Genomic DNA, 12,129 nt, shown 5'->3' with positions numbered 1-12,129 from the left:
AATACAAGAAAAGATGCCACGTAGTTGGACTAAGCAATGGCGTTTACGTAATTTCACCACGGCAAATTTTCTTTTGCGCATTCCGCTTCGGACCGAATAAAAAAGGCGAAGGCGATAACAAGCCGATGAGGGAGAGACAGAAGAAAGCAAAAACCAGACACAAAGAAGAAGAAGAAAGTGATCGGAGAAGCCAAACAAAACTCACCATCTCAAACACGGAGACCCAACAAATCTGAAAACCTCTTCCTTCCTTCCAATCTGAGACTCCCTCAAAGGAGGTGGTAGAAGCGAATCGGTAGAGCTGCCGCAAACCCTCTGTTCATCTTCATCATCGGTGCTCTAACCCTTCCTTCACCTATCTACCATCTCCTTCCTTCTTTTATCATCTCTTCTTTTTTCGATTCAAAGATACAGATCAAACCCCATGCGGCGAGCAAGAGCCACCGCTGCAGCAGAAAATCAATCCCCGGCCGCATGCAAGAAGCCGCGTGCGCCGAGAACGACGCAGCCGTCGCAGCAGCAGAAACCGCAGATCAGATTCCGCGGCGTGCGGAAGCGGCCGTGGGGGAGATTCGCGGCGGAGATCAGAGACCCGTGGAAGAAGACGCGTGTTTGGCTAGGGACGTTCGATTCGGCCGAGGACGCGGCGAGGGCCTATGACGCCGCCGCCAGGTCGTTAAGGGGGCCGAAGGCCAAGACGAACTTCTCTCTGCCGTGCGATCCTTTCTACGGCGGCGATTTCAACGACGACGCGATTTGCTCCAAGATCGATGTGATCCAGGCCAGCCGGCCGACCTCCAGCAGCCTCAGCAGCACCGTCGAGTCCTTCAGCGGGCCGAGGGTCAACTCCGGCAAGCCGCCTCCTTTGAAAGCCACGCAGCGGAGACCGGTGTATCCGGTCTCGCCGGAGGACTGCCACAGCGATTGTGACTCGTCTTCCTCCGTCGTCGACGACGGTGACGATTGCGTCCTCACGTCGTCTTTCCGGAGAGTCCTGCCTTTCGATCTGAACATGCCGCCGCCGATGGATGGTTTTGATTTTTCCGGCGACAACGTGGATGACGACGATCTTCGAGCCACCGCCCTCTGCCTCTGATTTCTACATGGATCTAAATCATGGTCCCCCTCTTTAATTTCCCTATCTTATTTTCTCGGGAAAAAAACATCTTTCAAAAACAAAAAGGAAAATCTGGTACTGGTGGCTGAGAAGAATCTGAGTTTTCTTAATCTGTCTTTGTTTTTTCTTCTTCTTTGAAACCTGCTCTGTTAGAGTATTGTTGTTGTTGTAGAATAGCTTCTGGGTGTTCTTCAACTTTGGGATGGGTTACTGAAATATCATCTGTACTATTAAAGCTTAATATAGTTCTTGTTACAAATTAGTGGATCTGACTTCTGGGTCTGCCTGCCCTGATGATCAGACTTCACTCTTATCATCACCCATCTTATATTTTATCCTTTCTCTGTACAAAAAAAAAATCATCTAAATCTAAACTATCCGTAATCTTATGCTGTGTAGCTTCCCCATTTTTATTTACTTGTGATCCTCCTTCGTTATGATACATGCATGACTTTCAAATATGAGAAATGAAGCTAGATCATTGTGCATATTGATTGAAAATTATGGTGGTAGGATGAGAAATTAAGAACAAAGTTATTTTAGGTGGTGATTTGTAACAAAATGGTAAAGAGAGAGAGAGAGAGAGAGGGGTGAAGGGGGGGGGGGGCACTTTGTTTGGTGAGAGATGCATCTTCTTCTTGATAGGGTTTATGATAAGAAGCATTAAATGCACATGTGGATGCAGATTTTTTTCCCTACTGGTTGGTTGACAGGGTTGAGTATCAAAATATAAATCTTTCAAAAATATGTGCCCCAAAACCCAAGAAGACCTTGCAGACTGCACCCTCCCCCCTAACTTTTGCAGAATAATGCAGAAGGAGGTGGTTTAGGGTTCCCTCACCTCACATGGGTTTCTCTTTTCTTTTCGCTCTCCTCCAGACAGGAAATAAAGAAATAAAGGAAAAGAAAAGAAAAGGGAGACCATGCTTATGTTTGTGTGTTATACAAGAACAAATACCATCATAGTCTAAATGCTTCTAGGGTTGTAAAGTATAAAAAATTCGGGGAAGAACCAACGATCATCATAGTTGGTGAGATGAGAACATCTTTTTGTTGTTGTTACAACAGTTATAAGTTGCTTCTTCTTTGGATTCGTTTTGGTTTAGGTGTGGGGAACCTTAGCTGTGTACTGATTCCATTTTTCTTAATGTTGCTCTTTGGTGAGTGTTAGTTGTTGCCTTGTTGGAGATACGTGCCGATTGGTCTTGTCATGTCTTATGCTTGAAATTATTCTGCTTCTCTAAGAAGACTTGGTAGGTTCCTAGTTTCTTTTGCTCATGGAGAAGAGACTTATAGAAAACGTGAAACACATATTAGCCCTTTAATTTGAAATTTTACATGGACACTGTTGGTATAGGTTTTTTTTGGAAATGTGTTGGTATAGGTTTATGCATGGTCATAATCAGCACAGCTAAGCCCAAACAAAGCTTGAACCCGCAGCACCGGCGTGAAGCCAGTTATGCCAACTGCGTAATGGGCCGCATTACGGCCCAATCCGACTACGGACACGCTCTCACGCGTCCCGAAGATGGCTCTAAAAACACCTTTAGATGGAACAAGTTCCACATTGGGAAATGAACGCTTGCCTATTAAAGGTCAATCATCTTGTCATTCCAGGTAAGTAAACTAGACTACTCACTGTTAATGTCAAAATTATCATTCGTCTGATTTAAATATCGGAGAGTTGAAGACCACGTCACTGTAGTCTCCACTCTAACGAGTTGTTCTACTTGTGACATGAAGAAGAACAAGGAGTATAGCGTAGTACAGATCATCATAGTGGAGTGAACTACACCGTCGTAGTACACTGCATAACATTTGGAGTTATTATTGCATTTTACCAAATCAATGAGAAGTATGAATCTCTATGTTTCTGGAGGAGAATTACCTTACACATTTACACTATCGTAGATAAAATGATATGTGCATTGAGAAAAGTATTGTAAGAGTTTATAGGGTCACTTTAGGATTTATCATTTTAATAAACTATCTGAAATAACACAAAAACATGCACAACACTACTTTCTTATGCAAAAATTATTTACACGTACGTCATAAAATAAATGTAAAAAAAAATCCTTATGTTGTCATTCATGTAATCGTTCAGGTTGTGTTTCTATTAAGAGATTTTATACATTTTAGTTTTGAAGATTGAATGAGATACTTTAAAAAAAGCACTTAACTTAACTTTCTCTTTTTGTAGATAATTCTACAGATTCACTGTCTGTAGGGTTAACAAAAGCAATGACGGCTTCACATTCCCTCTTGTGTTGTGTTTGACAGTTTCAATAATGAAACCCTTAAACAGCCACACCGGCCTCTACTTAAAAAAGAATAGAAAAAAAAAACATGCTTATTCAAGCAAGTTATGGTTTTGACCGTGAGTGACATTCCCGTATGCAACCACATATAAACATGAAATTACAACTACTTAAAACTTTACAACAGTACTAATTAGATCTAACTAATTAATCATAATGTTGGAGATGCTGTAAATGGCATGTAGTAAAAATAACAGAGTAAAAGAAGAAAGTAAAGATCCAACGGCCAATAATTGATATCTTCCTCTCCAAAACTAAGTCGAACGGTCCCAAATACTCGTCTTTAGGACGCTAGTGTTTTAATGAACTGCAAGGACGTTTATTCCTTTCAAGCTTCAAGCTTCAAACTAGGCTTTGGGTTCGTCTCTTCTTCCTCAGAATCGTTAAACCAACTCACCGATCTCGATTAGAATGCGCCATGAACCGACTTAGAGGCTCAGGAAAGAAGCTTTTCTCGCAGTCTGTGCCTCACTTAAGGAATAATATGAGACACAAAGCTCTGAGATCATGGACTGCTATTCAGGACACTTATTTTTCCACCAAGGTAGTTTCTTTTTTGGATTTCTGGGGTTCTGTTTGAGTTTAGGCAATTGGGTATTGACTAATTTTCATGTTTTTTTTTGTTTTTTTTGTGAATGATTCTTAGGATGTGTTTGAGAGTCATAAGGTTGTGTTCACAGTTGGAACTTCTATAGCTTCAGTTGCCACTGCATGGATTGGTTAGTTTCTTCAGCAATTCTTGTTTAATTGATTTTTGATTCTCAATTCTAGGTTGTTTTCTCTGCATTGTTTCTTTTATGATCACTGAATTGACATATTGCAAATTGTGAGGTCTTAGTTTGTATGAAGTCCTCATCTCAGAGAATTTTTTATGAATGAATTTATGAATTGATGGTTTTTGAGGGGTGGGGGACTTTGCTTGGAGGAGGCTGAAATGAACCCTGAGTGTAGAGATAATTTTCAGTTCAAATTATCTTAGGTTGGTTGATCTTTTCTACATATATGTGACTTCTACTGCTAGATTTTTGGAGTGGCAGATTTATAGAGTTATAGTATTATGAGTTACTTATCTTCGAGAGAAATAACTCGTTGTAATCAAAATCAGTAATGAAGTGAAGAGCAAAAGTTTTCCTTGAATCATGTTCATATAATTTCTGTTCACTGACATGTTAGAAAGGGTGTCTTATTGCAACCACATCTGTTGATGGATGCAGGATATACTGTACGCCACTTACATGACACAAGAGTTGATAAGAGACTTGAATCAATTGAGAAAACTGTAAGTGCAAATCAAAAGTTATTGACATATCAATTTTAAAAATCCTGCATACCTTCTAACAACGATTATCTCATTGAATTTTAAAGAAACACTTTATTTTTGTTTAAATAAAGTGAACATATTTTTTGCTCTGCTTATGCGTGCTTGTACTTCTGTTTTCATCCATTTCTGGTATTACAGTATTGATGATGCATATATAATATATTCTTGCAACCAAAATCTATATTTACTTGATTGTTGATGCTGGGTAGTTTATAATCATTATATGTATGCTCTACAGCTCACGTTTTCTTGTATCTGTGACAGATAAAAGAAAATCATCATATTGAAGGATCAGAAATAAGAGAAGTTATTGATACTGGAAGTATAAGCCTTGCTTCATGCACAGCCACTGCTGGAACCACTTTGATCATCGGGTTTGTTCTTACATCTTATATGAAGATTTACGGATTTGAACTATTCAGAATTATAATGATTTATAATACTGTTATAATGCTCACCTCAGTTTAATATTCAACAATAATTTTGTAAATTTTATTGAGTCCATGTGAGGGTTATGGAGTTGTGCGAGTCACAAATGAAGTGGTCACTAAACAACCATGACATAATTTTCCAGAGGTTTAACTGACACATTGAGAGTTGAGTTGCGCTTGGAAGTAAAATCAAGTTATATCCAGTTGTTCTTATGACAAATCAGATGGAACTTCAATTCCTGTTCCATGCTAGTAGTAGTCTCTAATTTAGAGAAGAATTACTTTTCAAAAATCGAAAAGAGAAAAGGCTTAGAGAGTTAGAGATATGCTTACAAGTTGGAAAATCAGTAATTTGCTTGAGTTCGTTGTGCCATTACCTATTAATCTCCTATTCTATCAATGCCCTCCTGATTAAATATTCATTTTCTCCTTTGTCGTCCCACTTTTGATTTCTAGTAACTGCGATTTTAGCTAACTGACTATCTTTTATATTCTTATGTGTAAACTTCTTTGACTGAACTGCAGTTATGCTTTGGGTTGGCGAGGTGGAAGGTGGTTTGCAAATAAGCAGTTCAGGAAGGAGCAGATGAAGTTGCTAGGGCACGTTAAGCCTAAAAGGTGGCAATCTCTTAGGCTGCGAATACAACCTAAAGGATGGCAACTCCAATTTCTTAAAAGACTCAAACACAAAACACCGGAAAATGCTGTCAAAACGTGTGAAAAGATCAAGGACGCTCAAACCACACATAGTTTGGAGAATTCTGTTAATCTTGTTAGCAAACAGATGTCATGACAGGTTCTTGAGTTTCCTAACTTGTTTGAGGTCGGTTTTTGTTACCTGTAAAATGGTATTTACCATAGCGGAATATAATTTAGTGTGTTGTTGATCTATACGAATTGAACTACATGTCGTCTTTTCCTCAATCAAGGTCCTTGAATAAATTTAAGTTTCTTCCTAGGTATTGCACTAGGGAAATGCACCATTTTATGGACTTTTGTCTGTTTACTGTAGCTTCTATAAATCTAAGCAACCCTGATGAAGATATTATGTACCCTTGGACTATTGCTGATATAACCGGTGTCGCTGTATTAACATGGATGTTGAACAACATAGTAGATTTATTTTACAAAAATCTTGATTCGAAAGCAGAGTTCTCTCAATCAAAGGATAGAGGATCCTGTTATATGGCTTTTGACTGTCCTTTTCATCTGTCTGATATCCTCGCAAATATAGTAACTTCCTTAGCCAAACGGGCGACTGTCTTAGTTTTCTAAGCCTGCATTGGCAGTACGTCCTCACCACCTCATACTAGTGAGACAAAAGAAACAGTACCAATGACATACCAAGTAAAATTCTCTGGAATTTGATTAGCATACTTGATCGCTTGCTTGTCAGAAGGAAGTTTATGTTTAATTATGCAATCCTGGCAGCGATGAATTCTAAGGTAGATCAGTAGATGAATATATAGATTACAAACGGGGTAGGCCCTTTAGATCCCTTTGTTTTTACAATACAGTTCAAAACCACTAAGCAATCTGTTGACAAAAGTTGTATGACTGTATAAGCTCCTCATGTGAATGTCCATTTCTGTTTTTATCTGTGATTCTGTACCTATAAAAAAAAAGGCAGAACCTTTAGTATTATAACAATTGAAGATGAACCTTGGTACCTCTATCACTGTAGCTGTTCTGTTCTGGGGGCTAGCAGTTGGAACCAGAACAAAGCTATTTACTGATGAAGATCGGGTTGCTGTTTCGTCATTGGCTTCATCGGGTAGTGATGGCATATGTACGTCAATGGTTGTAGCACAAGGCTATCCTTGTGAAGAACACACTGTAAGTGTTGCCTTTCCTTCTGTTCAGATAATCAATGAGTTGTGAATCATTTTTAGCAACTCCGAGATAGAAATTGGTTGCATTTGGTTTATAGGTGGCAACAGAAGATGGCTATATACTCAGTATGCAGAAAATTGCAGCGGGAAAGTCAGGAGAGACATCTGGAAACAAGATACCAGTTCTTCTACAACATGGACTCCTCATGGTGAGTATTTTTACAGGAAGTTGAGAGTTTTCTGTAAGTTCAGTAGAATTAGTATGAATTGAGATGTAGCAGTCTGTATGGTGTGTTGTGAGCAGGATGGGATAACATGGCTGCTACTACCTCCAGACAAAGCTTTGGCATTCCTCTTGGCGGATAATGGGTATGAGGTGTGGATTGCCAATACCCGTGGTACCAAATATAGCCTCGGGCATACATCACTCACACCCGATGATCCGGTAAATACATACCAGATTAATCTCCTCTTGTTGTCACATTTTATTGAATAATGTTTGCTCTTTTCCAGGCTTATTGGGAATGGTCATGGGATGAATTGGTCGCTTATGACCTCCCAGCCACATACCAATATGTGTACAACCAAGCAGGGCAGAAGATTCATTATGTTGGACATTCACTGGTGAATTTTACATTTCTAAAGTTTTGCCACTCCTATTTTGTATGTAATTAATTTGAAGATATCATGTAGACATCTTAAGTAATGGGGAGTGTGTAATTATTTTGTAGGGAACTTTGATTGCTCTTGGTGCATTTTCGAAAGACCAGCTAGTGAGCATGTTGAGATCAGCTGTCTTACTTAGTCCAATTGCTCATGTTGGTCAGATGACCTCACCCCTTGCAAGAGCTGCTGCTGATAACTTTCTTGCTGAGGTGACTGTAGTTACTTTTTCCATCCCTTTTGATCTGTCCAACAGAATCAAAGAATTCTGAACACATTGGAATAGGTAGTATCTAATCCAAACATCTAGTACTTAGTCTTTGACATTCTATTGTCTTCTTATAACAGGCTCTATACAAGGCTGGTTATAGGGAATTTAATCCACGATTGTAAGAAAAATGCTTGCTCGCATGTTCCTCAGACTCTTAAAAATAACTGACAGATAGTAGACCTGTTTTAACTATCTTCTTTGTTAATAGAGAAGCAATAATCAAATTTCTTAATACATCATGCACGAAATCAGGCGTTGACTGCACAAACTTGTTAACCTCGTTCACAGGTATGTTCCTACATTCATAAATTTATACTAAGACCAGCAGTTACACGTACATTGCCTGCTGACTTGGAATTCCTGGTAACATGTAGGTCAGAATTGCTGCTTAAAGCCATCCATAGTACAAGTCTTTTTAGCTCATGAGCCTCAGGCATCTGCAACTAAAAACATGATCCATATCTCTCAGAGTGAGTCATTCTAATTTCCAGTTCACAACGAAACAAGAAAAATATTTCTCCATATTAAAATCCTACAGTTTCCGTACAGTGATAAGAGATGGAAAAGTTGCAATGTTTGACTACATTGACAAGGATGAGAACCAAAAACATTACAGGCAGGATACTCCTCCGGAGTATAAAATGGCAAGCATTCCGCATGACCTTCCTCTCTTCCTAAGTTACGGAGGGGCAGATGCACTTTCTGATGTCGAGGATGTGAAGCTATTGCTCAACAGCCTCAAAGATCATGACGGCGATAAGCTTGTGGTTCAGTACAGAGATGATTATGCTCATGCTGATTTTGTCATGGGTGAAACGGCTAGGCAAGATGTATATGATCCTCTCGTGGCTTTCTTTAGACTTCAATGACCATAATACTAGTAATGCAATAGTTTTTGTTTGGTTCTGCTGCTTTACAAACGAAAGTCATACCAAAATGTAATAACAGTCATGCCATATAGCTTGTTATTATATGGTAAGCTAATTATATCTTCGTAAATCTAATCCCTTTTTGTGAAACTTAATGGTATGACTGCTTGATGGTATTCTCAAGGAAAAAAAAAGACTGCTTGATGGTGATGGGATAAGGTTTCTCTGCCTGCATTGGCAGTACATGTTCATCTCTTAGTAATGAGACAAAAGAAACATATTACCTGAGTAGTGACAAAGTATAATTCTCAATGCAGTTGGTTTTGGTTTCCATCCTTGGATCACTTGCTTCTTTCAACCAATCCAGAAAATACTTGTTAAAATATGGAAGCGTGGCTGAGGCGAAATCCAAGGTTGATGTAGCTTCTAATGATTTTACTTAGGAAATATAGGACCAATTAGATGCCTTTGTTAAAACTAAACAGTTTAATTAGCCAATCAATCTGTTGAAGAAATGAGGCTGTATACGATATAGTACAGAGCTCCTCATGTCAATACCCTTCTTTGTTTTTATCTGCTTTTCTCTACCTATAAAATATGGAAGAACCCCTCATCATTATAACATATTAAGATGGCAAACGTTCTTACCTCTATTATTGCAGTTGTTATGTTATGGGAATTAGCAGTTGGTACTAGAACAAAGCTGTTCTCTTTCCAAGACAGCGTGGCTTCTGCAGTAGCTCCATCTGGTAGTGATGGTATATGTGCAACAATGGTGGTATCACAAGGCTACCCTTGTGAAGAACATACAGTATGCGCCTTTCTTTATCTTCAGTTCAGTACTTCAGTTTATCAAGAGCTGTGATTTTTTTTTTTTTTTTTAGCAAAACAGACTGAGCGTAAGTGGTTGCATTTGCCATTTGCTTTTTAGGTAACAACACAAGATGGCTACATACTCGGTATGCAAAGAATTCCAGCCGGAAAGTCAGGCAAGACCTCCGGGAACAAGGTACCAGTTCTTCTACAGCATGGACTCCTTATGGTGAGTAATTCTATTCCAGGTGGTAATTTTCATCAGTAGTTCATCATAGTACATTTGTATGAACTTAGATAATATGATGTCTTGTGAGCAGGATGGGATAACATGGCTGCTACTACCTCCAGACCAATCTTTGGCATTCATCTTGGCTGATAATGGGTATGAGGTGTGGATTGCCAATACCCGTGGAACAAAATACAGCCTTGGACATACATCACTCACCCCCGATGATCCGGTAACTACTAACTGCATTTCATTCTCTTGCATGCACTCCTCTAGCTGTCACCATATTGTTGTTGAATAAGATTTTTCTCTTCTTATTTTCAGGCTTATTGGGAGTGGTCGTGGGATGAATTGGTCGCCTATGACCTCCCAGCAGCATACCAATACGTGCATGATCAAACAGGACAGAAGCTTCACTATGTTGGACATTCACTGGTGAATTTACTACTCTATAGTTTTGCAACTCTTGCATGCATGTTTATTTGAAGATATCATACGAATTCCACCTAATAAAATGAGGACTATTTTGTAGGGAACTTTGATTGCTCTTGGTGCTTTTTCAGAAGACCAGCTAGTTAACATGTTGAGATCAGCTGTCTTACTTAGCCCAATTGCTCATGTTGGTCAGATAACCTCACCCCTTGCAAAAACGGCTGTTGAATACTACATTGCTGAGGTTATAGTAATTCCTTTCGTCTATTTTAGCATGTCCATGCCAGCAGAACTCGTAGTCTTTGATGAATTGTAATCTTCTTAATCTTCTTACAACAGGATTTATACACAGCAGGTTATAGAGACTTTGATCCAAAAGGGTAAGAACAACTTTTGTGCACTTGTCTTTTATATGACAATTGAAACATAGTAATTGATGTAACTTCATGAAATTTTAGACCATTGGTAGTCAAAGTTCTGAAGGAACTCTGCTCGAAACCAGGAGTTGACTGCACAAACTTGTTGACCTCTTTCACAGGTATTACACAATTTCATACATGACACTGATAGTCTGATACTAACATCGTATGTTGAGTTGGAATTTTCTGTAACTTGTAGGCCAGAATTGCTGCTTAAATTCATCCATCGTCGACATTTTTCTAGACCATGAGCCTCAGGCAACTTCAATAAAGAACATGATCCACATCTCTCAAAGCAAGTGTTTCCAATATCCAATTTACAGTTGAATTAACCATCAGCCAGAAAGACTTCTGCTAAAAAAATTAGTATTATTGTTGCTAATGTGCAGTGATAAGAAATGGAAATGTTGCGATGTTCGACTACAACAGCACGGAGGAGAATCAACAACACTACGGTCAGGACACACCTCCAGAGTACAAAATGGCAAGCATTCCACATGACGTTCCTCTCTTCCTCAGTTACGGAGGGGCAGATGCACTTTCTGATGTCCAAGATGTGAAGATATTGCTCAACAGCCTCAAAGATCATGAAGGAGATAAGCTTGTGGTTCAGTACAGAGATGATTATGCTCATGCTGATTTTGTCATGGGTTATAATGCTAAGCAAGATGTGTATGATCCTCTCATGGCTTTCTTTAGACTTCAATGAGAACATAGGTTGCACAAAGTATATTAATACTATTTTTCTTTCTTCTCATTTGACCAACAAAATCATACATTGATACTTATTATAGAAAATTTATTGTAGTGAATGATTCTGCAAAACAAATACAAATCCCCAGTAACAGCATAGTACATTACCTAATTTTACCGAGGCTTACATCCCCAGTGACAGCATAGTTCAATAGTGGACTAGAAACCAAGATATCACAACCAAACTTCTACCATCTTCTGAGAGTAGTTAAGGTAATTGGTACACAAAAACGGAGTGAATGAGTGTTGAGTCGATTGGCAGGAATAATTTGACAAATTATTGGCAATATCAATTATAACTGGTATATTACTCAGAAGGTCTATGAAGATGATGTTCAATACTAGATGATGGACACGGCACGTTAAACTAAATTTTGTTTCATTTCATTATAGATAAAATTGAATCTGATGATAGAATACAACTTAAAAGATGTTTCAAATCAATTATGAAATTCTACTTTTTGAAGAAATGTAATATCTCTATTTACCTCGAGGTTTATATTGTATTACATCTACATAGAAATGTATAAATCCTAATCTAAGTCAATTACAGCAGTAAATGCTAATTAGAAACTCTCCGTTGAATGTTCATGGCACCTGCGTACGTTTGAGAGAGCTAGCTTCCCCATCGCACTGCTCAATTAATCCCATTAGTTTA

The 12,129-nt window shown here is 38.7% G+C and overlaps 3 protein-coding genes across 3 annotated transcripts; all 3 read left to right on the top strand.

The window, feature by feature from the left end:
- The first annotated feature begins 112 nt into the window (after positions 1–112).
- On the top strand, positions 113–1,515 carry LOC126797836 (ethylene-responsive transcription factor 3-like). The gene has a single exon (XM_050524565.1). It carries the CDS (start codon positions 425–427, stop codon positions 1,094–1,096), a length of 672 nt encoding a protein of 223 aa, XP_050380522.1. The 5' UTR covers positions 113–424; the 3' UTR covers positions 1,097–1,515.
- Positions 1,516–3,753: 2,238 nt separating this feature from the next.
- LOC126799157 (triacylglycerol lipase 2-like) lies at positions 3,754–8,960 on the top strand. Its single transcript, XM_050526288.1, has 14 exons — positions 3,754–3,982; positions 4,085–4,157; positions 4,653–4,717; positions 5,024–5,133; positions 5,716–5,823; positions 6,338–6,341; positions 7,121–7,231; positions 7,327–7,467; positions 7,536–7,646; positions 7,754–7,897; positions 8,034–8,074; positions 8,165–8,244; positions 8,331–8,426; positions 8,506–8,960. Exons 1-14 carry the CDS (start codon positions 3,857–3,859, stop codon positions 8,823–8,825), a joined length of 1,530 nt encoding a protein of 509 aa, XP_050382245.1. The 5' UTR covers positions 3,754–3,856; the 3' UTR covers positions 8,826–8,960.
- Positions 8,961–9,136: 176 nt separating this feature from the next.
- On the top strand, positions 9,137–11,473 carry LOC126797291 (triacylglycerol lipase 2-like). The gene is made up of 10 exons (XM_050523941.1): positions 9,137–9,238; positions 9,457–9,636; positions 9,757–9,867; positions 9,959–10,099; positions 10,192–10,302; positions 10,400–10,543; positions 10,639–10,679; positions 10,758–10,837; positions 10,918–11,013; positions 11,108–11,473. The coding sequence occupies exons 1-10, from the start codon at positions 9,137–9,139 to the stop codon at positions 11,425–11,427; spliced, it is 1,326 nt and encodes a 441-aa protein (XP_050379898.1). The 3' UTR covers positions 11,428–11,473.
- Positions 11,474–12,129: the final 656 nt, after the last annotated feature.

The sequence above is a fragment of the Argentina anserina genome, chromosome 6 (genome assembly GCF_933775445.1).
Source record: "Argentina anserina chromosome 6, drPotAnse1.1, whole genome shotgun sequence".
Classification (NCBI taxonomy): domain Eukaryota; kingdom Viridiplantae; phylum Streptophyta; class Magnoliopsida; order Rosales; family Rosaceae; genus Argentina; species Argentina anserina.
The sequence above is the reverse complement of the archived record's forward strand: the minus strand, read 5'-3'. Positions and strand labels throughout refer to the sequence as shown.

What these genes read in the sequence shown, in the direction of transcription:
- LOC126797836 (XM_050524565.1), top strand. Translation starts at nt 425, where the DNA reads ATGCGGCGAGCAAGAGCCACCGCTGCAGCAGAAAATCAATCCCCGGCC.
- LOC126799157 (XM_050526288.1), top strand. Translation starts at nt 3,857, where the DNA reads ATGAACCGACTTAGAGGCTCAGGAAAGAAGCTTTTCTCGCAGTCTGTG. An exon ending in CTGATAACTTTCTTGCTGAG is followed by an intron (nt 7,898 to 8,033) that starts GTGACTGTAGTT and finishes TTCTTATAACAG; the next exon opens with GCTCTATACAAGGCTGGTTA. An exon ending in CTTGTTAACCTCGTTCACAG is followed by an intron (nt 8,245 to 8,330) that starts GTATGTTCCTAC and finishes GGTAACATGTAG; the next exon opens with GTCAGAATTGCTGCTTAAAG.
- LOC126797291 (XM_050523941.1), top strand. Translation starts at nt 9,137, where the DNA reads ATGCAGTTGGTTTTGGTTTCCATCCTTGGATCACTTGCTTCTTTCAAC. An exon ending in CTTGTTGACCTCTTTCACAG is followed by an intron (nt 10,838 to 10,917) that starts GTATTACACAAT and finishes TGTAACTTGTAG; the next exon opens with GCCAGAATTGCTGCTTAAAT. An exon ending in CATGATCCACATCTCTCAAA is followed by an intron (nt 11,014 to 11,107) that starts GCAAGTGTTTCC and finishes GCTAATGTGCAG; the next exon opens with TGATAAGAAATGGAAATGTT.